At 46.0% G+C, this 25,554-nt stretch overlaps 1 protein-coding gene and 1 pseudogene across 1 annotated transcript; both read right to left on the reverse strand.

The window, feature by feature from the left end:
* Window positions 1–205: 205 nt before the first annotated feature.
* On the reverse strand, window positions 206–25,503 carry LOC141518790 (solute carrier family 22 member 20-like). The gene is made up of 10 exons (XM_074231102.1): window positions 21,589–25,503; window positions 21,398–21,501; window positions 16,672–16,826; window positions 14,077–14,245; window positions 12,504–12,627; window positions 11,718–11,833; window positions 9,330–9,544; window positions 7,444–7,552; window positions 3,906–4,109; window positions 206–1,662 (listed from the first exon to the last, which is right to left on the reverse strand). The coding sequence occupies exons 1-10, from the start codon at window positions 21,961–21,963 to the stop codon at window positions 1,563–1,565; spliced, it is 1,671 nt and encodes a 556-aa protein (XP_074087203.1). The 5' UTR covers window positions 21,964–25,503; the 3' UTR covers window positions 206–1,562.
* LOC141517174 (tetratricopeptide repeat protein 39B-like) lies at window positions 17,622–19,815 on the reverse strand (annotated as a pseudogene).
* Window positions 25,504–25,554: the final 51 nt, after the last annotated feature.

Below are 25,554 nucleotides of genomic sequence, written 5' to 3' on the forward strand. Positions count from 1 at the left end.
TCTCTCCATCCAAACCCAACCAAAGCCTTACAGCATGTCTTTCCTCAATCACAGCTAAGAAGGAATGAACCCAGTATCTAGCTAACATCTTTTGCAAAGATTCTCAATTTTAACTCAACAGCCAATTGAAAGACTCCTCTTCTTTTCATGGTAAGCAGACAGTTAAAAAACATGCCTGCCCACGCCTTGCAGTGCAAGTGGGGATTGCCTCAGTAGAGAATACTGAACATGCTTCATGCTTCTAAGGCCTGGGCTCATTGACCAGTGCACATACACACCAACATGCAAATCCACACCATGGATAGACCTTTTGTTTGGCCCCATAAGACAGAATAAGAAACAATGGCTGGCATCAGAAAAAGGTCAATAGCCTAGGCCCAGTGGTGGGGAAAGCTTCCTAAAACTAAATAAGGGATATTCTAAGATAGACTGGTCTCCTTTTCAAATCAAGACTGGGGAACCCTTGGTCAAAGATGAGGTGGGAGGGGGTCCTCTGGGTGGAGTGAGGCTCAGTGGCTTTGAAGACCTTGACATTCTTAGAGTAGGTGATTCAAGGAATGGGGGTTCAATATATGGCTCACAGGCAGGAAATCACAAGGTAATTCAAGAAGAGAGGGAGAGTGGCAACAGTTGGAACATGGAGGAAAGGCCTCCCACTATTTTAAGAAACAGAGACGAGGCAGCTAGGTGGCACAGTGGATAGAGCACCGGCCCTGGAGTCAGAAGGACCCGAGTTTAAATCCGGCCTCAGACACTTCATAATTACCTAGCTGTGTGGCAAGTCACTTAACCCTATTGCTTTGCAAAAACAACAACAAAAAAAAGGGAGTTCAGAGGAGGCTTTCCTGAAGAAGACCCACCTTTGAGACCCTGCTCTGGTCCTAATAGTGTGCCATGGTAGACCAGCTCCTTTACCCCAAAAGCCTCATTTTCCTCAGTTGAACTACTTCTAAGTAGGAATAAGAAGGCTTGAACTACCTGGCAATGCTTTCGACTCAGGTGATGCTCATCCCTGGAAGACCAACTCTCTCATTTTATAGATGAGGAGACTGAGACCCATTGTAATTAAGCAACTTGCCCAAGGTCAAACAGTAAGAGAGAGAGACGGGTCTGCCTACTCCCAGTTCAGGCAGGGTCTCTCTGCAGAAATCAGCTTGCAAACCTAAAACGCTTTAGAGATAGAAGCTGTGGTCATGGAAACAGAAGCAAGGGTAATGTGACACAAGTCAGGAAAGGCCCCCCTTCCCCTGAAAGATAATGTGAGATTCTGCAGCAATTTAACTTGATAGTCCTATAGCTCAGGTCTAGTCACCATTAGTAGAAGTCACAAGAATGTTAGTGAATAAAAACACACACAATTTTGAAGATCAATCAATTCAAGTCACATTGGAAAGCTTGACATCTAGAAAATGATTGAGGAAGGTGACACCATGCCATTTGGTCTGGCCTAAGCACCAAGGCTCTGGCTCCCTCCACCAGTGGAAGTTCCCCCAGAGCAGCCTGCCACCCAACCCCGTTCCTTACTACAAGCAAACAGGGTCCTTCCCCAGGGTCCCTCCAACTTAGATGGTTTCTTTGATGTGAGAAGAAAGTCCTACGGGTTGCAGACTGACTTCTTCACCCTTCTCTTCTGTACGCTCCTGGGAAAGGCATCCTTTGGCCCTAATGAAAGCAAAGGATAGAGAGAAGTTAGCCCAAAGCGGGAGAACTTCCAAGACAGAAGAGAAGACAATGGTCATGGAGTTCTGCTCAAGGATAATAATAATGAATAATAGCAAATACTTTAGAAATATTACTGCATTTGATTCTCATAAAAAACTTGGGAGGTGTGTGCTTTTGTGATTCCCATTTTACCAATGAGGGAACAGAGGCAAATAGTTCAATGACTTGCCCAGGGTCATACAGCTAAGAAAGTGACTGAGGTTGGGCTCAAACTCAAGTCTTCCTGACTCCAAGTCCAACATCCCCAATCAGGGATCGTCCAGCCTCGGGCCCAGGTCCTTGCACTAGTACTCATCCAGCATGAACTAGAGTCTCTCCACTGTCCTGGATGTTTTCTAGCTTATCAGTGGGGCAAGCATCTGGGGGAGGGGGCAGCAGTTAGAGTGTGTCCATCTCCCGGGCCTACGTCTGCCCTAGCTCTTCAGTCCACCTCTCCCAAGGCCAAGAAAGATAGCAGGAAGTCACTCTCTAGCTCAGGATTTTCACACAGAATCAAACTTAGAGTAATTTACACAGGAAGTGAGGTTTATTCTTGTGACTTCTGACTCTTTCTGGGCTCTTCATGACCGGGCTCCCTCTGAGCTTTTAGCCTTCAGTCACCTTCAGACTCCGTCACTCTGGAAGTGGTAGTTTGTAGAGCACAGCCCCCACCCCCCAGCTCTGTGCTAGCTGTCCCACACAACTGGTCACTCTGTCCCCTCATCTCCGATTCTCAGTTTCCCGGCCTTCCTTCAAGACAGCTCTGGCCTGTTCCAAGAGCCTTCTCCTCTCCCCCTTAGCTGCCAATGGCTCCCCCCCACCCCAGAATACTTTCTCTCTCTTCTGGTTCTGCTTTGTTCATGTGTTGTCTCTCCTGCCCACCCCAGTAGTGTTATTGTGCCATATGAAAGACAAATTCAGTAATTCGGAGAAACTTGGGAAGATTTGTCTGAGCTGATACTGAACTAAGTAAGGAGAATTAAGAGAAAAATAAACACAATGACCATAATCATCTAAATGAATGAAGTCCTCTAACCCAGGGCCTTTCCTGATTTCTTCCAAACTGCTAGTGCCTCCCCCACCCAAAAAATATTAAGAAACTTTTATTTTGCATATATATTTGTATATATGTATTATTTTAATATATATTTGTATATATGTATTATTTTAATATATTATATATTATAATATATAAATATATCTATAAAATATATAAATTTATAAATATATAAATTTATAATATATAAATATAATATAAATATAAAGGATATATAAATATATATTTAATATATTTGTATATATATTTGTATATATGTATTATTTTAATAGATTCTAAGTTCCTTTTTTTAAAGTTTTTTGGGGGTTTTTTTTTAGTTTTTTTGCAAGGCAATGGGGTTAAGTGGCTTGCCCAAGGCCACACAGCTAGGTAATTATTAAGTGTCTGGGGTTGAATTTGAACTCAGGTCCTGCTGACTCCAGGGCTGGTGTTCTATCCACAGTGCCACCTAGCTGCCCCTAGTTCCTTTTTTTTTAGGCAATCAGGGTTAAGTGACTTGCCCAAGGTCACACAACTAATAAATGTCTGAGGCAAAATTTGAACTCGGATCTTCCTGACTCCAAGGCTGGTGCTTTGTGCTACCCAACTGCTTTGGACTCTAAGCTCCTTGGAGGCAGGGAGGATATTTTTGGCTCTGTATTGCTAGTACCTAGCACAGGACCTGACCTATCATCGGGCCCTTCTCATCAATGTCTTATCTTAAAAAGTTGCCTAGATCACAGAGAGGTTAAGGGATTCATGCAGGACCACAGAGCCAATGTGTAGCAAAGCAGGACTTGAATCGAGAGGCCAACTATCTCTCTCCTAGATCTCCCTGCCTCTGGATGAAATTCTGCAAAACTAAAAAAGAAGAGCCAAAGGTTAGGCAGACACACCTACTGCCACGAGAGAAGGAAATGTAATGAATGAATGACCAAGGACCTGAGGGTTAACTTGAAGGATGAAAAAAGTATTAGATTACTCTGCCCTGAAATTGTTAAATAGTTATTGAGAAGTTTCATTGGTTGTTTAATATATGACATTAATCTTTTTTTAAATGAGGAAAATACTTGTTAGAAATTACCATTGTAGTAATTGTGAAACAAATATTTATGTAATGGAAAAAAAAATTTTAATGAGGAAGAAAAACCTGTGACCCAGGACTCACCTTCTCTCCATTGCCTCGATGGTCTCCACCAGGGGCATGTTGCGAGTCTCCATAAGAAAACAGATTGCCACACCAGCCAAGATGGCAGTAGCCCCGAAGATCACAGGAGGCAGGGAACTGTGATATTCTCCCAACATGGAGACCAGAGGGGCCACCATACCACCCAAGCGGGCATTCACGGAAACGAATCCCATGCCCATCTGCCTGACAGAGCAAAGCCGGTAGGTTAGCAAGTCACATGGCAGGAGTTGGAGGTTGTGGGATGGAAGCAGGTCCTGAGACCCTCAAAGATGAAATGAAGAGATTGGGTCAAAAAAGTAACAGGTTTGAGCTTGAGAGATGGCGCTCATTGATGAGAAAAGGTCCACTGCCCCATGATATGGGATCTGGGGCAAAGGCCTCCTTCACCACCTGTACCTCTAAGCCACCACTGAAACTGCTCCATCCCTCCATGTCATTCAGACCAGATCCACGCTGGGGTCACCAACAGGTACAAAGAATTCCCCCCCATCCCAGTCTCTGCCTTCATCACCAATGACTTCTGTGCTCATTTTGCTGGTCCTTTGAATGCTTGGCTCTATGCAGCTCCCATGATCTACATCCTTACTCTTCTCAGCTACCCAGAGGGATTGGTTACACCTACCACCAGCACTTGCTCAAATTCTGAAATTTTCCTCAATCACAATCTCCCATCAGCCCAGTTCTGCCTCTACCTTACTCCTCCGAAACCTGTCTTTTGTCTTCCCCTTGAAAACCTGTCTGTCCCCTCTGTCCCTCCCTCTTCATCTACCACCTTCCTCTGGTCTTTCTTCGTTCTCTTTATAACTTTGACTCCATAATTGATCACATCAACTAAGGACTGAGCTCTCTGCCTTGAGAGATGCCTGCCTCCTTGCCTGCCTGCCATTTGGATCCTGACAGCTCTCAACACTAGTCATCCCTACCATGCACCTCTCTTGCTATCTACTTAGAGAAGTCAGCTGGATCACAGCTACCCAAGGACTGAAGTCCCTGTTGGCGCCCCCTCCAAACTTCCAGTGTCTTAGGCAAAGTCTATCGGGTTATTCTAGTTAGATGCCTCAAAACTCCACTTCTGTAAGGAAACTGCGCTCTCTCAACTTGCCAGGGCCCTCTTCCCTTTGAAATCTGAGGACCTGCACTTGGGTTTGGTCTTCAGCCTCTTCAACCTCTCAAAAGCTCTGGACACTATTGATCATCTCTCCTCTCGTTATGCCTTACTTTTTTTTTTTTTTTTTTTTTTTTTAGTTTTTGCAAGGCAATGGGGTTATGTGGCTCGCCCAAGGCCACACAGCTAGGTCATTATTAAGTGTCTGAGGCCGGATTTGAACTCAGGTCCTCCTGACTCCAGGGCCGGTGCTCTATCCACTGTGCCACCTAGCTGCCCCTATTACTTGTCTTTTCTAGATCACCAACCATGTCTCCTTCCAAGCTCTGTCCCAGGTTTTCTTTCACTCTCCCCCCCCCGCTTTCTTTCCCTTTCCATCTTCCCTCTTTTTTTCTCTCATCTCTCCCCTTATTTCTCTGTCTCTCTGCCTTTGTCTCTAGAGTTCTGTTTGTCTCTGTCCCTTGTCGCTTTCATCTTTCCTTATTTCTTTGTAAATTTCTGCCTTTGCCTTGAAAGTTCGTTCTCTCTCTCTCTCTCTCTCTCTCTCTCTCTCTCTCTCTCTCTCTCTCTCTCTCTCTTACTCTTTCTCTCTGTCTTTCTCTCTCTGTTACTCTCTCTCTTTCTGTGTGTATGTGTATATGTGTGTGTGTGTGTGTGTGTGTGTGTGTGTGTGTGTGTGTGTGTGTGTGATCTTATTAGCCTCTGGGTTCAGTTACCACCTCCTGGTTTGTCTGTCCATTTATACATTCATCCTGAACATACATTTTGCTAGTCCTCTGTCACCTAGAGCCTGTCAGATATCTCCTTATCTGTCCCTTCAGCATCTCTCCTTCCCCCATAAACCTTCCCTTCTCCAAACTTCTCAATTCCATTGATAACAATATCCAATCACCCAACAAGCACTCATGAAGCACTCACTATGTGCCAAACACTCTGCTTGATGTGCAACAAAATTAAAAATAAAAGAGAAGCATGTTCTCCAAAGGAACCTGGGGATAGTCCTGGATGTGGAATTTTCTTTGTATGCAGGACATCGACATTTGTCAATGCAGTTAGGCACCTTCCTTGTTATCTGGAATCATAGAGAGTTGCTACCTCAAGTTCAGAGACATAAAGTAAAATAAAGCATCCAGATCACCTAGCTAGAAGGTGTCTGAGGTGGAATTTGAACCCAGGGTTCCCAGTTCCAAGACCGGCTCTCTGTGTGGTGTTTCATGCTGTCTCCACACAATGTAGAGGTGGGGTCACTAGGGGGTGAGGGGAAGCCTTAGTAGTAGAAGAGAGGAGGGAGTACATTCCAAGTATAAGGGACTGTGCCAAGATCTGGAGACCGCAGGTGCAGTCTTATCAACTCTTCTCTACAAAATCTCCTGATTTCAATCCCTTCTTTCTACTCCCTGGACCACCATCCTAATTAAAGACCTTCAGCACCTGTCAACTGGACTTCTGTGTGGTTTTTATTATTCAGTCATGTCCAACTCTTTGGGGGTTTTTTGGGGGGGGGGGGTTGTTTTGCAAGGCAATGAGGTTAAATGACTTGCCCAAGGTCACACAACTAGGTAATTATTAAATATCTGAGGCTGGATTTGAACTCAGGTCCTCCTAACTCCAGGGTAGGTGCTCTATCCGCTGTGCCACCTTGCTGCCCCATCCAACTCTTTGTTAACTTCATCTGGGGTTTTCTTGGCAAAAATACTGGGGTGCTTTGCCATTTCCTTCTTCGGCTCATTTTACTGATGAGAAAACTGAGACAAACAAGATTAAATGACTAGCCTAGGATCACACAGCTACTACATTTCTGAGGATGGACTTGAACTCACAAATATGAGCCTTCCCCATTCCGTTGTTAGCGCTTTTTGTACTAGGGCACCATCTAGTTGTTCTAATTGCCGTCACTGCCTCTGTTCCACTCCGTCCTCATTCGGCTCCCATTCATCCGGGTGACAAAATCATCTTCTTCTAACCCCTCTCTGGCCTTTTCAAAAATACCGTTCCACATTGGCATTAGAATTATGTACAATCTGTACACTGACTTCAATCTGATTTCCACTTAGTTTTTTAGCCTTGGCTCATCTCATTCCTTCCTCTTCACTCTTAGAATCTTTGTCTTCCTTCAAGGCTCCACTCAAGAGCCACTTCCTCCTTCCTATGCCCACTGACTGATGCCATCTCCCTCCTCAAATGACCTTAGTTGAATCCATATTTGTGTCCCCAACCCCTCCCCATGGAATGCAAGCTCCCTGAAGGCAGGAGACTTCATTTCCCCTTCATGTCCCCCATGTCTAATAGCATCTCACACAGTAGGGGATTGTGACATGTTTGTTGAATTGAACTCTGATCAGGAAAGAAGACTCTGATCTAAGGAGCTCAGGTAGATCTCCATGTGAGCCAGGAGTCCCTCCAGTCGCCTACCTGACCTGTGTTGGGTACAGCTCCCCTGCAAAGAGGTACACAGAGATGAAGGAGCTGGCCAGACAACCCTTCCCCAGGGCTGCCTGGGCCGTCCGTAGGGTTTGCATGTCTGTGGAAGAATGGAGAAAAGGAAAGTCATCAGTAGCATCCAGGTCAGGAAGAAAGCCAAGCAAGGTCCCAGAAATAGCTGCCACCTCAAGTTTCTGCCCAAAGCTATGCCTAGAGAGTCCTGGCAATGCCCCACCAAGGAAAGACCCCAAGTATCTCAATGGATTAGTGCCAACTGCCCTTACATCCATTCATTAAGCCAAGTATCTATTAAGTGCCCACAAAAAAAGTGTCCTCTTACATTCTAGTTGGGAAGTAAAACCCAAAGGGCATAAGTAAGTAAATAAAAGATGTGATCATAGTAAAATAGAAAGTAATTGGGGGTGGGGAGAACTATGACTATGAAACAGGATCATCAAGGGAGCTATGGATGAATAGAGGACAAGGGAAGGCATTCCAGGTATGGGGCACAGCCTGTGCAAAGTAATAGATTGAATGCCATCTTTTAGGAATAACAAACTAGTCACTTTGGCTGGGGGGTAAAGTGTGTAAGGGAAGCAATGTGAAATCAGACTGGAGACAGACCAGGAAGGACTTTCAAGGGTCAAATGGGGAGGATGTATTTTATCTTAGAAACCTGAAGAAACCAGTGAAAATTCTCCATTCCATCACCTATCCTACACCTAAAAAGCAGATTCATCTCCCAAATTTAGTATTTTCATTTTAGTACTGCCCTTCCCAGAGGAGTGTAGGTGTAGGTTGTGTTCAAGGAAGACTAGTGTCCGGCCTGTGGGGGAGCATTCCAGGCAGGTCCTTCTGATCAGCCCCAGTTGGACACTCTGTCATTTGTCCCAAACATAGTGATGTCACTTTGTCTTCTTCAGGAAGCAGTCCTTCCCAGAACCCTGGCTTCTCATACTTTTCAACACTTTTGATTATCATTCAAGTCTCTCCTTAATAATTCAGCCATCTTCTCTTTCCAGTTTTATTTCTCCACTGACTGAGTGAATAGAGCTTCCTGGAGTCAGGAAGATCTAAATTCAAATTTATGACCCTGGGCAAGTCAATTCTCCTTGCTGGCCTCAGTTTCCTCTGTCGTGAAATAAGCCAGAGAAGGAAATGGCAAACCGCTCCAGTGTCTTTGCCAAGAAAACCTCCAATAGGTCTCAAAGAATCTGACATGATTTAATAACAACACCAACAAGCAATGTCAGCTATGTTGCATGTTGGAAGGGCACTTCCCACCAACCAACGGGTGAGGGATGGTCATTAGTGATGATATCCCACGCCCAGTGGAGTACACTCCAAATCCTAGATCTAGACCTGGGAGAGGCTTAGCGTTATCTGTCTCCCCTCTCACTTAGCACATGAGGAAACGGAGCTACGAGGGCATGGGAACTTAGTCGGCATCATTCAGGAAGATGGTGGAACCCATTTCTCTGACTCCCATGCCAGTTTTCTTTCCTCTGTAGTCAACTGCCTTGCAGATTTGACTCAAATATTTGAGTATTATTATTATTACTATCTATATGATGATGGCCAAGACAATTTGTCAGAACCTCATAGGGCTATTTACACAGAAAAACAAATTTCTCCACATGAGTTGGCTGTGAGAGTCACAGATCCTTGCATTATTGACACCTTTTCCAGCTGCTGCTTAAATTGACATCGCCTGTGCCTCTCTTTTCCCTCTAAACTCTAGCTTCCTCATCTGTAAAATGGGGACAAAAATCACTGCAGTCCCTCCCACTCAGAGATATCATGAGGCTTAAATGAAATCATTGATACCAAGTGCTTTGCAACGTAAGAAGGAAAGAAATAGAGTTCCTATGACTTACCTTCTGGAACAAACATGTTGGCAATCACCATGAATCCCGCCAGAATCAGAAAGGAAGCCACAGTGGCCCGGCGCCCCACATAAATCATAGTGGTGGTAGAGACGAGCATGGCTGGGATGTCAATGATCCCAAACATCACCTGGACCAGGTAAATGCTGAGGCCAAACTTCTGCAGGTCCATGGCCAGGCCATAGTAAGCCAAGGAATTGGAGAACCTGAAAGGACAGCAGAATCCTCTTCTTGATCCTATGTCCCTTTGGCCCACTCCACATTCCTGCTTTAGCTCTCCAGTTCTGCTGTGAGGGTTGATAGCTTGTTGCCTCGGTTTCCCCCTTTCCAACCAGTTGCCCATGACCTCTCCCATTTCCTTCCCATCAGCCACTCATTTCTGTGCAAGCAAGGTATACAAGCTCCTAGAGGGCAGGAAACTATCTCCAATACCTGGAGATTATGCACCTAGTAGGTATAATAAATGCTTGTGGATAAATTTCAGCATGTGGGGAAGTTTCCTTGGACTTCTGGTTTGGTCTAAGAGAGAGCAATGTAAGGGGAAGCTAGTAAAAGGCCAGTCTAGCCTTGATACTGGAATCTTTCCCTCTACCAGTGGAATGTGGGGGCTACCTGGGAAGAGCTAAGCCTTCCTCTCTGGAAACTGCCAAGCAGAGGCTGCAGAACTGTGGACACCCTCATGACTCCAACTCCTTGTAGTTATTCTGGATAAATCTAGATTTGTACAATTCTCCCCTGGAAGTTCTCTGAGGGCAGGAAATATTTCAGTCTTATTTTATATCTCTAGTTCCCCATATACAATTGGTTGACTCTATTGAGATACTGGGATTCTGGCTGGTGAGAGTTGAAAGGACACCAGTCCTTGTGGGTGGGGCCCCAGAGACCCTGCAAGACCACTACTGGTGAAGCTGTGGTCAGCAGGTAGAAGAAAGCAGGAGAGGCAAGGACAGTTTGTCATTGGAGAAGCTCATGTGTAGTGAAGCACCATTGGTATCTCCCTATTTTGATTAAATTATTTTATTATTCAGGTGCCCCATTCAGCTATCTCTACCTGCCAATAATAGCAAATGCTGCCAGTATCCATTCTCCAAATTTTGGAGCCATGTTCAAGACCCTGATGGTTCCACCCTCGTTAGAGTTTTAGCTGCTCTCTATAACACTGGTGTTGGCAGAGTTACTGTATTTTTTCAGACTTTTTAGGCCAGAACTATACTTGGGAGGATATGATTTGACCTAGGTAATAGGAAGTACATAGAACAGAATTCATTATCTTTCCCCCCTAAACATCCCTATTATGTTTCCCCAATGACAGTAGAGGATCCCACCATCCTCCCAGCCCCTTAGACTCACAACCCCAGAGCTGTTCTGTACTCCTCACCACCTCTTACCCCATAGCCAAGCTGCTGCCAAGGCCTATTCATTTCACCTCTGCAACATCTCCTAAATATACCCCTTCCCTCTCTGTCACTGCCCTCACCCTGATGCTGAGCCTCATCATCCCACACTTGGACTGTTGCAAAAACCTGCTTCAAGTCTCTCCCCACTCTTATTCATCCTCTACTCAGCTATTAAATTAATCTTCCTAAAATACATGCCACGTATTCAGTCACCCCCAATGGTTCCCTAACCCTTCCTCCTGACACCCAGGATTAAATTAAAAAATACTCTGTTGGCATTCAAAGCCCTTCCTAACTTGCCCCCTCCTACCTTTCCAGGCTTCTTACACTTTCCTATACAACACAGTCTCAGAAGCCAATGACATTGACCTCCTTTTTGTTCCACTGTAATAAGTGGGATATTGAGTCAATTAGGGAGTTGCCAAAATCTTTTACAGATTATGCTGCAAAAGTTTTTGTGGACTCAGTCAGAGAGGTGATGTGCAAGACAGACAGAGAAAGGGAGGTCTCACTGATTTTTCCAAGGGATATGAAGGTAGGAAGACATTTTATAGGCTCCCATATTCCAATGTAATACAGCAACATTCTTCATTCAAAGGTCCGTGACCTGACCACCATTTTGAATTTTCTGTATCATAATTGTCTTCCACTAAAACAAAGAGTTGGACCACCCCCCTCCTTACCTCCAAATTTGAGGAAATGTTCGTCCAAGCACTATTTTATAGCTTCAAGAAACTCAGTGGAGAAAAACGCAAGTGATGGTCTTTGGTACCAACCTTATAGCTAGTGATTTTCCAGGTGGACAAGAATCTTCACCTACTGGCAGCCTGTGTCATCTGCTTACCCACAATGTTCACTCTCTCGCTGCAGTATTTCCCAGCAGCTCTTAGCAGTGCATACCAAATTGTTCCTCCAAATTCAAAGGATTAGGGGAATGATCGCCACCACCATCTCATGCTCAAGGATGTATCCCGCCACCTACCAAACAATCATGAGGCAGCAAGAGACCTTGCGAATGGCTGGGGTCCGAAAGAGGTCCAGGACAGAACTAGAGGGTCGTCCAATGGAAGACTCACTCTGCATGTAGGTACTCACCACCTGGGTGAAGCAAAGCCATTGAGAGAAATTGGGTACTGTCACATCATGCCAACCCCCCTCTGCTTTCTTCAAGCTTCCTTCCCACTGTAGGGAAGGAGACAGGCTCAGAAGACCTCAGATCTAAATCAGAAATGAATTCATTGGCCATCAAATCCAACCCCCCCTTTTTATAGATGAGAGCACTGAGAGCCAAGGAGGCTCAGGAATTTGCCCAGGGTCCCAAAGGTAGAAGGTACTGGAGCCAGAATCTTCTGCCCTGAGAGTCATTTGTTTTTTGATTCTATCACACTAATCTTCCAGTGAGATTAGCAGTTCACAAGTGACCTGGGCTCCACCTAGTCTCAATAATGCTGTTCCATTCCCATCACACTAAATGACCCCAGGCCTCTCTCTCTCTATTTTCCCCAATACTGATTTCCAGATCCTTCCCATGATTAAATCTTAAAATCTGAATCAAACCAGAGGGAGGAGAGGCAACTGAATTAATTGTCCCAAGTCAGTCAGATATAGTCAGGTGGGACCTGGACCAGGATCAGCCAAGGGAGCCTACCTACCTACCCCGGACCCTGGCATTCCCCAAGCCTTCAAGCACAGAATACAATCCCCTGGGGAACCAGAGGGCAGCCATATGCTATCCTGGCCTGACCACCCAACTCTTCCTTCCTGTTACCTCCTTGGTAAGTCGCTGCCCTTCCTCCCTTTTTCCATTTAGACTGGCCACTTTCTGCAGGTTCTGGATGGCCAGATGGGATTTTCCATGGAGGAGGAGCCAGCGGGAGGACTCAGGCAGCCACCTGGGCAGGGAGGCATGACAGTGAGTCCAGATTGGCAGCGGGCAGCTTCAACAAGCAATGCTTCCAATAACTGGTCACCTTTACCATTGTTTGCATGCAAATTCTGCCCCTGGGGAAGGTAGCAATCAAACAACCCATCCATAAGCATTTATTAAAGATCCCACTATGTGCCAGGTAGCTTGCCAAGAGCCAGACCTCCAAAGATAAGGGGAACAGCCCCTGCTGTTCTAGCTGCAAATATTTAAGCATATCAATAAGAGGGGGCATGCTATAATGGAAAGACAGCTGCCTCTGAACTTAAGTGGAATTTCAGAAGCCATCATTACAACCTGTATGACCTTGGGAAAATCACTTCCTCTCTAGGGGCCTCAGTTTTCCCAGCTGTAAAATGAGGAGGGTGGACCAAATCAGTTCAAAGGTTAAGGATTAGATATGTAAAACTGATGTAAAACTATATGGTTGGGGGACGGGGAAGTTCTAGTGTTAGGAAGACCAGGAAAGGCTTCATAGAGAAGACAGTATTTGCGCTGAGCCTGGAGACCTGGGGTTGGGGAGGGGCGGTGCATAATATTGCCAACACTGATAGATGGAGCAATCAAAATCTAGAGGTTTGGGTGGTTGGTCTTTGTTAGATTATTTGTTTGTTTGAAGGTTACCTGCGACATTCTCTAACTCACCTGGACACAAGATAGTCTGGAGAATAAGAGAGCTTAAGGCTTTGGGGAGGATAGGGATTCTTCCAAAAGTTAGAGTGGCAAAGAGCTCATTGTGAGACTGGTAGCTCATGAAGCCACGCCGTACTGACCAGGGAAAGAACCAGTCAATAGAAACTGGGTTTGGATGTAATACCCCAGAGCGGGCACTGGTTTTCTATCTCTTGGCTGGGGGCATAGAAGAGGAGCCACTGTTGGCTCTGTCCACTAGATAACCAGGAATCCTTTCTGGACACAGTCTAGAACCCAGATTGATATCATGTATGAATTGGTATACATTTAAGTGTAAAGATCTGGCCAACCTGTCCATAGATCCACTAGTTTGTATGTAGCCTTTCCTTCATTTGGTCAGTCAGCAGCTGCCAACAAATATTCAGTCCCCTGGGCATTATGGTAAAATGCCAGAGCAGCCTCCTGAAGTTGTCTCTTCAGTCTCTGCCAAAGCTGGATTCCTCAGGACCCTCCCCTGCCCTTCTCACCCTATTAATTCCCAACTCTATACACTCTACCCCTCTTCACTAGCACTTAACTCCTTAACTCCTTAGGGCATCATTTCCCAATTCAAATCACAAGAATTCTCTCCTGTGGACTGTTCTGCCCTCCACAAGTGGTACTGGGTGTTGAAGAGAAAGGGAAGAGAGGGAGAAGTCCCAGGCATTGGAGAAGTTGAAGTGCCCACTAATGCCAAAGTCCACAACCCCCCACTCCATCCTCCAACACTCCCCTCATGACCTACCAAGAGTATAGGAAGATAACAAAGAAAGGGGCAGAGACAGCAAACTGCAACCATCGCCAGGGTCGCACCAGGTATGCCGTTCCTGCCAGCAAGATCTGCCCCAAGGTGAAGGCATAACCCAAGAGGGCTCCAGCCACTGTCCGTCCTTGAGTGGGCATCCACTCCACAACTGGGGAGAAGACAGAGGTAAGGGCCCCAGTCAGTAAGGAAAAGGAGAGGCAAGTCAAGGAGTGTTTACTGAACGTACACCACATTGCTGAGATAGCAAAGTTGGAAAAAATCTCAGTGAACTAAAAAGATGGGTTGAAATACAGAATAGGGAGAAATGTAAAGTTCCACACTTGGATTCAAAAAATCAATTGCACAAATATAGCATGATGGATGTGAACTGGCTTAATCACAAGCAAGGGAGAAATGATAACTCCCAGGGAGTGGGAATTGAAGTGACTTGCCCAAACTCACATAGCTGGTGTCAGAGGTGGGATTTAAACCCTCAGCTGCCCTGCCTCTTAAGCTGCCAGGACTAGCTCATTTTCCACAATAAGGGAGATCAGAATCCCACTGTCCTCTCCCTTAGTGTGATGATCCCATCTATGATGGGCACTGACAAACTAAAGTCGATCTGGGCGGACAACAAGAATAGCGACAGATCGAAAAACCAGATCACACAAGAAGGGATGTGATGCAGCTATGTGACCTTGGGCAAGTCACTTAACCCCATTGCCTTGCAAAAAAAAAAAAAGAAGGGATGTGGCATAGAAGGAAGAACACAAGCCTAGGAATCAGGACACTGGGTTCCTTTCCTGGTTCTGAACCTTACTTAGTTCTGGGAGTTTAACTTCTTGGCACCTCAGTTTCTTCCACTATAAAAAGGGGATAATGTTATTAACTTAAGAGGATTGCAGTGAGGGAAGCACTTTGTAATCCTTAATGTGCATAGGTGGAAGCCACGATGGCAGTAAAGTGATAAAGACCAGTCATAGGAACTAGGATTGGCTCTTCTTCATAGGAGGTGGCCTGGGAGAATCTCCCAAACCCTTGACGGAGTCATCCCCAAAGTGATCTTTCTCCTTTCATTCTCTCCCTACTCCAACCCACCCACCAGGATCACATCCCTCTTCTATCTTTACTTCCTGCTGAGTCTGGCATTCAAGGCCCTCTATAATCTGGGACTAAACTTTTTTCCCCCATTATCTGGCACTATCCCTGTTCTGGTACTTGACATAACCAGACTGGATCACTTACATGCCAGTTTCCATCTTGTCCTCTCCCACTTCTGGATCTTTGCTCACTCCATTAACCACACCAAGTATGGACTCATTCATGGCCTCAATTTCCTGCCTAGCTCTGGTTAGCAAACTTTGCTTGCTGGCAATGCTCAGTGCAAGGAACGTCTTCCATGAAGCTTTTCCTAATTCACCTCCACCCCCAACCCAAAGTGTCCTGGCCATCTTTGAATTTCTGACAAGATCTGTCTGGATCTCTCCTTTGCACCATCCCAATAAGCCTTCATCCTGACTCAAATCAACAAACACTGATTAGATGTCCAAACCCGAAGCCTCACTGTGTAAAAACTGATCCTGTGGAGCATCGGAGGCAAGAGGCAAGGCAATGGGTACAAGGAAAAATTCAGCTCTACATAAATAAGTAATGGCTAGGGGGTGGCTGGGGGGCACAGTGGATAGAGAACCAGCCCTGGAGTCAGGAGTACCTGAGTTCAAATCCAACCTCAGACACTTAATAATGGCCTAGCTGTTAGTTAACCCCATTGCCTTAAATAAAATAATAAAAAGAAAGAAAAAAGAAACGTCTACGCTGAATGAGAAGCAAAACTGAACTCCTGCCCTTTGAACTTCCTTCCAGCCTTAAGATTCTATGGTACTCATTGGGAATTGTGTTGCTATCTGTCTTTTGGATGGATGGATAGACTCACTTCTCAGACCTCTTTGTTTTCTTTCATTTGCCTGCCCCTCTAGGACCAAGATGTCCCTCCAATGGAGCCTGCAACTCCTCTATCTCTCTGTCCTTGCCTTGGAGTGAACTTTTCTCAAGGTCAACGGCTGTTTCCCCAGAGTGACCAGAGTGAAACCTCTCATCTGTAATAAGAGCCTTGGGGGAGGCTTAGCCTGTCCTTCTCATCAGTCACAGCCCAGCTTCAGGTGTGGAACAGCCTGCCAGAGTTCTCTGGAAGCCGGCCAGGAAAAAGGATTAATTTGGAACACTTGAGTGGGAAAGACAAGGCTCCATCTCTCTTTACTGTTGCAAGCAAACCTACCCCAACCAGGGCAAACATTCCCACCCTGGTCCTGAGGAGGAGAAGCCAGTCCTACCTACTTCCCCCAACATAACCTAAGTAGAGGTAATGGGCTCCAGGCTCTGCCTCTAAGAATCTTGGACAAATATCTACGGCTCTGGGCCTCAGTTTCCTCTTCTGGGAATTGAGGACCTCTAAGGTGTCTGACTTCATCTGACAAATACATGTGACCCTCCCCACCCTCTGTCCTCCCCTCTCTACTGGAAGAATAAAGGCAACATTATCTTTCCTTTCATGCCCTCCCTTGCCAGGGTTATCTCACTCTACCTGGAATGACTTACCCAGAGAAAGGGAGTTGAGAATGATTCCAGAAAAGGTCATACCCGTCAGGAAACGAAACACACAGTAGACACTGAAGGAGCTGAAGTAGGCTGTGCAGGCCCCGGCCACAGCAAGCTGCAGGTAGGACCAGATGAGGGGAGCCTTCCGGCCCCACCTGAGCCCAGGAGAGAGAAAACACACAGTCACTGAGTTGCCTAGAGGTGTCTAGAGGCAGGATCAACACTAGCTAATGACTTGGGGCAGGGGAGTTCTGACTCCCCATTGTGGTTTCATAGATTATTGGTAACTCCCACTGTGGAAACTCCCTCCACTGGTACGACTCTGCTATGCTGTGTGTAACTCAGTTATAGTCTTCGGGAAGTGAGGTGGGTGTCTGGGCTTTTTTTTTTTTTAGGTTTTTTTGCAAGGCAATGGGGTTAAGTGGCTTGCCCAAGGCCACACAGCCAGTTCATTATTAAGTATCTGAGGTGGGATTTGAACTCAGGTCCTCCTGACTCTAGGGCCGGTGCTCTGTCCACTGCGTCACCTAGCCATCCCGGATGTCTGGGCTTTTGAGAGAAGAATGGACTTGGCCAGAGTCATACAACAGGATGAGTCAAGTGACTGACCTTGAATATTCCCAACTCTAGGCCTGTCCCTCTCTTCAAGATGCCTTAGAAGAACAGCAACTATTGTAAAAGAAGGTATTTTGTTTTATTTTTCGTCTAAAGTAGACTATCGCACCTGCAAATCCTAAAATAAATTCCCCACACCTCAAGTCTAACATTAAGCTCCTTCTTAGGAGACAAAATAAAAACTTTCTAATAACAGAGTGAATAAAGCTAAGATAAAATTCCATAGGAAAATATGGAAATAAGAAGAAAACATCAAAATAGAATCAGATGAAAGAAAATATCGATAACAAAATCAATTTGGTTTTTCCTCCTCTCTCATCTCCATGATCACTCATCTACTTTAACACAAGGACTTCTCTGGAGTAGAAGCTGCTACCTCCCATGTGGCTTCCATCAAGGAGCAGAAGAGCCTTGCAGTCTGCACTCCATGGAGGATTCTTTGGAATTGGTTTTGGCAGTTTCTATTATCCATTAGACCCTCTCTATGTCTCCTTGAAGATGGTCTAAAAATCCCAGTTCATACAAAGTAAATGGCCCAAGGTAGCAGCAAATTTTAGTAGGGGCGGCCAGGTGGCGCAGTGGATAAAACACCGGCCCTGGAGTGAGGAGTACCTGGGTTCAAATCTGGTCTCAGACACTGAATAATCACCTAGCTGTATGGCCTTGGGCAAGCCATTTAACCCCATCTGCTTTGCAAAAAAAAAACCCTAAAAAAAATTGTTAGCAGCTTCTCACTCTGAATATTACCTAATTGAAATAGTTCAGCTTGAAAGAGTTAGCCCAAGAGATTTAGACAGAGCCCTTTCAGTAACTGAACCAAATACCAGTCACCTGTGAAATGATCATGGTGTACTTGGTTTCATTTTGCAAAGCTGTTATTGCTTCGTCGATGATGCTCGAGAGATTTTCTGTGAGGTCAAGTCTTTTGCCACTATTGTAAAACCATTCCAATTGTATAGAGCAAGTGAGATCGGCTTTATGAGAAAGGCCATACTGGAATAATGCTAGGACATCCTCACTGCAAACGCCAGCAGTTCTCCGTTTCCAACCCTTCTCCTGCCTAAACAAAGACACAACATTCTCTCCAATTGACTTCACCTCTTCATCTTGGAGCATACTCAGAACTGTAGCTTTCTGGAACACACATATTGCCATATTGCAGATCTGCACCATGTTATACCTTAAACCATTTTTGTTAGAAAGTATAATATCACAGTAACAAAAATGATGAATCTATTTCTATATTTTCTGAGATTTAAGAATATAATCTGTTTTCAAAAAATTTTTTGAGTAGTTCCATTCTTACAGAATAAAACAAAATTAGAGAGTCACTTAAAAACTTCTGGAGATAGAGTCGTAAGAGTCTTGGCTTCCTCAGTATTGGCTTCTCCTATGCCAAAGACTAGGAGAAATGGTATGCAACAAGAGAAAAGTTAAGGGGACAGCTAGGTGGCACAGTGGATAGGCCACTGGCCCTGGAGTCAGGAGGACCTGAGTTCAAATCCAGTCTCAGGCACTTATACTTGCCCAGCTGTGTGACCTTGGGCAAGTTACTTACCCTCTTTGCCTTGCTAAAATGAGAGAGAGAGGGGGGGGGGGGGTTAAGCTCAATGGTATAGACCACAAACTGGATCCAGATGTACCTTCTTATGACTGTATGAGGCCCAATTCCCTGTTGCCAGAAAACCCCATACATTCAAGTGGTTGGAGAACTTTTGCTGGTAAAAGAGCTAACATCAAATTAAATGATCCTATTCCAAGCTTCATTCCCGTTTCCTTGTACTTTTTCTTGTCCTGAGGCATCTGCAGAACGGAGTGACATTATTTAAAGATTTGGTAACTTGGTCTACTTTTGAGTCCACCTCCAATGAAGCTGACCATGCTTTCATCCTATAAAAATGTCAACATTGCTCTCTGTAGGAGATATTCCACAAAATATTTCTTCACGCATTTCCTCTTCCCTCAACTAATTGATTTGGAAACAAGACTCGCCAGAGCTTCTAGCACTGGTTTCTTTTTCTGAATTTTTGACAAGGTTGTAAAGTTTCCTTTTTCCTTGTGGAAAAGCCACTTTGGATGTCCCAGGACTCAAAGGTCATGGTTACCTGCTATGCCCAGAGTTTGCCTGATACATATTCTCTTTCAATCATGGACAAAATAATTCCAAGGCTTCTAAGAATCTAATATCTTGAAATAAGTCTAAACCCATTGTACACTCTTCTAGGGAACACCTAAGATCCATTTTGTTTGCCAATGGAAAGCACCTTCGAAGGTTTCCTCCTCTTCTTTGGACTTCACTCCATGGCCTATGAGCACCATGTTCCTGTTGGTCCTCTCATGGTTGCTGTTACCGCCACCATCACCCCTGGCTGATCAAAACTCAGTCCCTCAATTCCAGGTTGTGGCCAGCAGCAAAGAAATTATTTTGAATGATAAAAGTTGTTGGTGTTAGAGACAATAACTTCATCAAGAAGATTGCAGACCTACTGGAGTTATGAGGATGATAAGGCTTTTTCTGCCAGACAGCAACCAACTTACTCCCACTGAGGCAAAGAAAATCTAGACAGGATGTCCCATCTAACTGATAATTCCCTAGTGCTTGAGGTTCGCAACACTTTTTTCATGCACTCATATCCTTCAAGGTTCCCAATGACCTAGGGATGTGGTACAGTTATAATCCTCATTTTACAGAGGAGTAAACTGAGGCCTAGAGAAGTTAAGTGACTTCACCCAATATGGTCAGGTAAGCTGTGTGACCTTGGACAAGTCACTTAATCTCCATGGACCTCAGTTTCCTCTTCAGCCTCCCAGGGTTGTGAAGATGCAGGGAGATGCTATTTGTAAAGAATTTTGAAAACCTGAAAGCCCTTAGTTTAGGGATCTCCTAAGTAAGGAAAATCTCTCTATGGGGTGTGACTAGCACCTTTTCTGGAGCATGCAAAGTGAGTGACCTGACCAAGGTCACAGAACAGGGGTTTCTAGACTAGGACTCTAGCCCAGGGGCTCCTGACTCCAAGACCAGCCTACCCTGAGGGGTAACCAAGAAAAGTAAGGGGACTGGGGACCGACTTTCCCAGAACCCTGGAAAGTACCCCCTGAGTCTGGATGAGCTGAAGAGTCTTCAGAGGAAGGGAGTGGGCTGGGAAAGGGCCTTGAGTTTATGTCTTGGGAAGTCAGTGGAAGCACCTCAGGGTCTTTAGGCTAGAGAGGCACCTCTTCGGGAACAATGGGGTGTGAGAGAGGGGTGATGTGTGGGGGCAAATTTAGATTTGATTAAAAGGAAGAATTCCAACTGGCAGGATGGACGGGCACCCCACCACTGTGAAGGGAGGGTTAGGTAGCCCCTGGTGGACACATCCTGGTGACAATTCCTCCTCAGGGACAACCCTGAGGTCCCTGCCAACTCCTGGTTTCTGTGACTGGGGGGGGGGGGGAGCCTGCCCAGAGGCTCTTAAGACAGGGTGATTGACCATCTGTCAGGGATTTGATAAAGAAAATATGGATTCACATAAGAATTTAGAGTATATATCCTCAGTGGATCCTTCCTACTCTGATGTTGATTCTATGAGAGCAAGTCCTCCTGAGGTGGAGGAGGAGATAGAGAGAAGACAGAGAGACAGAGAGAGAAGACAAAGACAGGGAAGAGAGAGAGAAAAGAGAAACAGAGACAGAGAGACAAAGAGAGAGACAGACACAGAGACAGCAAGAGACAGAGAAAGAGGAGAGATAGAAAGAGAGAAAACAGAAACAGAGACAATGAGAAGAGACAGAGAAGAGAGACAACAGAGACAGAGGAGAGGCAGAGAGAAAAAAGAAACAGACAAAAAAGAGAAAAGAGACAGAGAAGACAGACAGAGAGAAGGAGAGATAGACACAGAGACAGAGACAGAGACAAAGAGAGAGAGGAAAGATACATATAGGGGAAAGATAGACAAAGGGGGGGATTAGAGAGAAAACAATTAGAGACAGAGAAAGAGAGAAGAGACACACCTAGAGAGAGAAGGAAAGACAGAGCAGAGATAGATGAGAGAGAGAGAGAGAGAGAGAGAGACCCAGTGTTTAAGGTGGAGGTGGGGATGGGAGTGGGAGTGGGAAGGATGGGGTGACCCACCTGTCTGCCACACTACCAAACACAGCAGCCCCCAACAGCACACCTGCCATGTAGAGTGTCTGAGCCAGGTCCCTCATGGACTTTGAATCACACACCAGATCCCACTGCCAGAGAAAAAATAGAGGCTCAGTGACTCATCTCCTCCTGTGCTTCCCCAGTCCCAAAGGCCTGGGCCTGGACCCTCTCCTGACCTCAGTCACGATGGTGGAAGGGAAGACGCTCTGGTCATAGGTCCATCCGTCCTCACAGCCCTCAGTGGCCACCCCACTGACGGTGGCATTGGGGTCCAGTAGGGCCCATTGAGGTTGGACAAAGCGCAGGCAAGACTCTGGCCTCTGGTACTGGTCCTCGGGGATAGATGCCCGCCACCAGTTGTCCATTGTGAAGTTGGTGCTCCCCGTCCTGTTGGCATGGCCCTGACAGTGGTGCGGGGGGACAGCAGCTGTGAAGTTTTGGAGAAAATTGTGGCAAGCTAGAAGGGAACAAGGGAACAAGAGCAAGGCGGTGTACAGTATCTGAAAGCGGCCCACCCCACCCAGGGTGTCCAGCAACTCGGTGAAGGCCATGGCAGCAAAGGGCTGGACAGCAGCAGATGCAGCCAGCTAACCTTTGGCAAGCATATGTAAGGGAGCCCTCGAGTCAGGGGATGGAGGGGGTGGAGAGAGGAAACAGCCCTCAGGATTAGGACCTGGGCTCAAGAGCCTCTGATTACACCTCATGGGGAGCCTCAGGTGTCCAGGTCCAGGGGCTGCTGGCATACAGCCTCCCTCCTGCCTCCTTCTCCACCCTGTCTCCTCTCTGGCTCCCAGGGGAAAGCCAGGAAGGACCTCATCCAACCCCTCCATTTTACAGGTGGGGAAACTGAGGTCCAGCCTGAGAAGGCAGGGATCTGAACTCAGCTGCTCTCAGTCTCCTGAGCTATAGGACTCATCCAAAGGCACAGGAACCAAGGAGCTAGAGATAGAGGTCAAGCCTCTAGGCTGAGAGGTCAACTTCAATTGAACCTCAGTCTCCTCATCTGAGAAATGGGGATAATTGATGTGTCACTTCCTTCAAAACTGTGTTGCCTTTTTTATCCATAAACCCAACTTATCCTCTCATGGGAAGTGAGCTAGGAAGGAAAACCTTGACCTCCACCTTCCTGCCAGGAACTATTTAGAAGGTTCCTTCAAGAGCTCAGGGCTTTAGTTCTCAGAGCTCGATTCAACTGAGTGACCTGGCACATCACTTTTTTCCTTTGATCTTGACTTGTCTCATCTATAAAATGGACTGGGTGCCTTCCTAAGTACCCAGAATCTCCTGATGACTAGGGGGGACTCCTGTGCAAATAGAGGATGAATAGGGTCTCTGCAGCTTCTTGCCAGACACTGATGCTAATAACACTTCTGGAACCTTTAAATTTGAGTCTTTTTGTTCCTGATCTCATCTGGGCTTTCCAGGAGCCCTGAATAGTGGGTAGTGCCCATATTTGACCGATATGGAAAGTGAGGCTCAGGGAGATGAACTACTTGCCCAGGATCACACAGCAAGAATGCAATGGTCACCAAGAGATGCTTCCAACTGAGTCTTCAGTAAAGACTTGATTGCATGGGTAGACTAAAAAATGTCTTCTATCCCCCTCCCCCCCAAAAAAGCAAAGTTATGCTCCTTTGTTCCCTCAAATCACTGGTATAGACATTGTCCAAAATTAAGAATTCTTTCACCTGAAAAAAAAGCAGTTGAGCAGAGGGGTGCAGGATAAACACAAATCGTTCGATGGTAGGTACTATTGCGATTGTTGATGATGTTTGTCCTTCATTCTCAAAGAAGACCATGACATCAGGGAGGTGATGCCATGACAAGCTCATGAATTGGATTGGGGAGGGGGCGGCTGTCACCAGCCTTATTTTGTCCTCCAGAGCCTCCAGGTCCAGTAGCCAGATATGAATCAGGATGACTGGAGATGGTCCTGGATGCGAGACAGGGTGAAGTGACTTGCCTAAGGTCAGACAGCAAGTAAGCAGCAAGTGTCTGAGACTGGATTTGAACTCTCATCCTCCTGATTCCAAAGCCAGTGCCTTATCCACTGCACTATCTCACTATCCTGGACTAAGTAAAGGAACAAGGGTATATAAGACACCCCACAATACAGAACTAGAAAGTGGAAGAATGGCTCTTTTTATTGCTGTAAGAAACGTGCACACACACACACACATATACACACACAAACACACACCCCACCCCCACTGTATTGATGCCCTGTGGGTCTTCCAGAAAACCATAAGAATGGTCCCATAAGAATGGAATCCCTAGGAGACAGATTAGAGGCTTAAAAATCCACGGTCCCCACTATCTCCTATCTCCTATGGAGCCCAAGCTCCATAAACCCAATCTCCAGAGGGTTAACAGTGTGCACAAGTAGGGGAATGCTTATCTCTGGGTACAAACCACTGGGCCCCAGGAGAGGTAGGCATAACTTATGTAAGCAGCAGGTGTGACTAGATCTCAGGAGTAGCCTCCCCTCACCCAGAAAAGTGGCAGGAAAGAAGTAGTTCTACCCATGGAAACCCTGGGGGGGATCGGGTATGTGCCAACTCTAGGCTTGGGTATCAGCACAGACTGACGCCACATGTATGGGTCTGCAAATGGGGTGGAGACTGCAGTTAAGGATGTAATTGGAGCAAAGGGACTATTTCCACAGGCCAAAGTTTGAGGCTTCAACACAGAGAGGACAGAAGAGAAAGGACAATTCCAAGGGAGAAACTGAGGCAGATGTGTGTTAAAGACTCAAGAAAACCAATCACCCAGGCCCAAACCAGGCAGCTGACTCTGCCACCCCAGCCCAGTGCCCACCCCCCTTCCTAGGCAGAAGAGGCAGCCAGCCCTCTGCAGATGGCCTCCCAGCTCCTTGCTGAGACGCCAGCTGAGAGAGTCCAGAGGCTGAGGTCCCATATCCCTTCACAGCATCTCAGGAGCTAGACAAAGCCTCAGTGGCGTCTAGCCCAGCCCAGATCTAAAAGGATTTCCCTTTCTAGGATTCCAAACCTCCCAAGAAAGGAGAAGCTACCACCTCCAGAGGAAGTCCACCTCCAGGTTGGGACAGTTCTATTGTTAGATTTTTTTCTTATCTTTCTTCCCTCTTTCTGGTCACAATCTCAGGGTCATCTTTTGGTCCTTCCTTCTCCCTAGGGAGAGGAGCACCCTCCCCGTCACATCCAGCTGCAAGTCCTGCCTCTGAAACTATTACAAAAGCCTCCTAAATGATCTAGGATCTCTCCTCACCAAACCATCCTTCAAGTTAAGTAATTTTCCAGTCGAGTCCAACTCTTCATGAGCTACTTAGGGTTTTCTTGGTAGAAATACTGGAGTGGTTTGTCTCATTTTACAGATGAGCAAACTGAGGCAAACAAGATTAAACGACTTGCCTCCAGTCAGACACTATCGCTTTCCTGCTGATGCTCTAGATTTCCCCTATCAAACTCATATGCCTAAAACACAGAGTTGATTTCCTTGTCCCCTGCTCAAGAAACTCTGGTGCTCCCTATTGCCTCCAGCATAAAATACAAGCTCCTGGTTGGCATTTAAAACCATACCTAAGGGGCAGCTAGGTGGCACAGTGGATAGAGCACCAGCCCTGGAGTCAGGAGGACCCGAGTTCAAATCCGACCTCAGACACAATAATTGCCTAGCCGTGTGGCCTTGGGCAAGCCACTTAACCTCATTGCCTTGTAAAAACAAAAAATCTACCTAATCTAACCGCCACTGACCTTCCAATTTACACACATTCTTCCCCAATTCCCACTTGATGGTCCAGCCAGTTGAGCCCACTTGCTCTTCCTTGAACAAGATAGTTCATCTAGAGGCCTTAATAAAGTTTGCCCCCCCCCCCCCCCAGTTCTGGAGCATTCTCCCCAGCTCACTTCTGTCAGGTAGGCTGCCTGCCTTCCTACAAAGCAGAGCTTGGAGTCATATCCTGCCTGGAGGCCAGACCCGATGGCCCACCAGCACCACACCCACATTCATTGGAATCCGCTGTCTAGATTTATGTGTGTCATGGTGTAGACTGGCTGGCAGTTAAGGACAGGGACCGTTTCGAGTTTTCCTTTGTAATATAGTACCTAGTAAATAGCAGGTGTTCAACACATGCTAGTTGGCTGAATGGAACAATAAATGGTGGT

Source organism: Macrotis lagotis, chromosome 3 (assembly GCF_037893015.1).
Source record: "Macrotis lagotis isolate mMagLag1 chromosome 3, bilby.v1.9.chrom.fasta, whole genome shotgun sequence".
Lineage (NCBI taxonomy): Eukaryota > Metazoa > Chordata > Mammalia > Peramelemorphia > Peramelidae > Macrotis > Macrotis lagotis.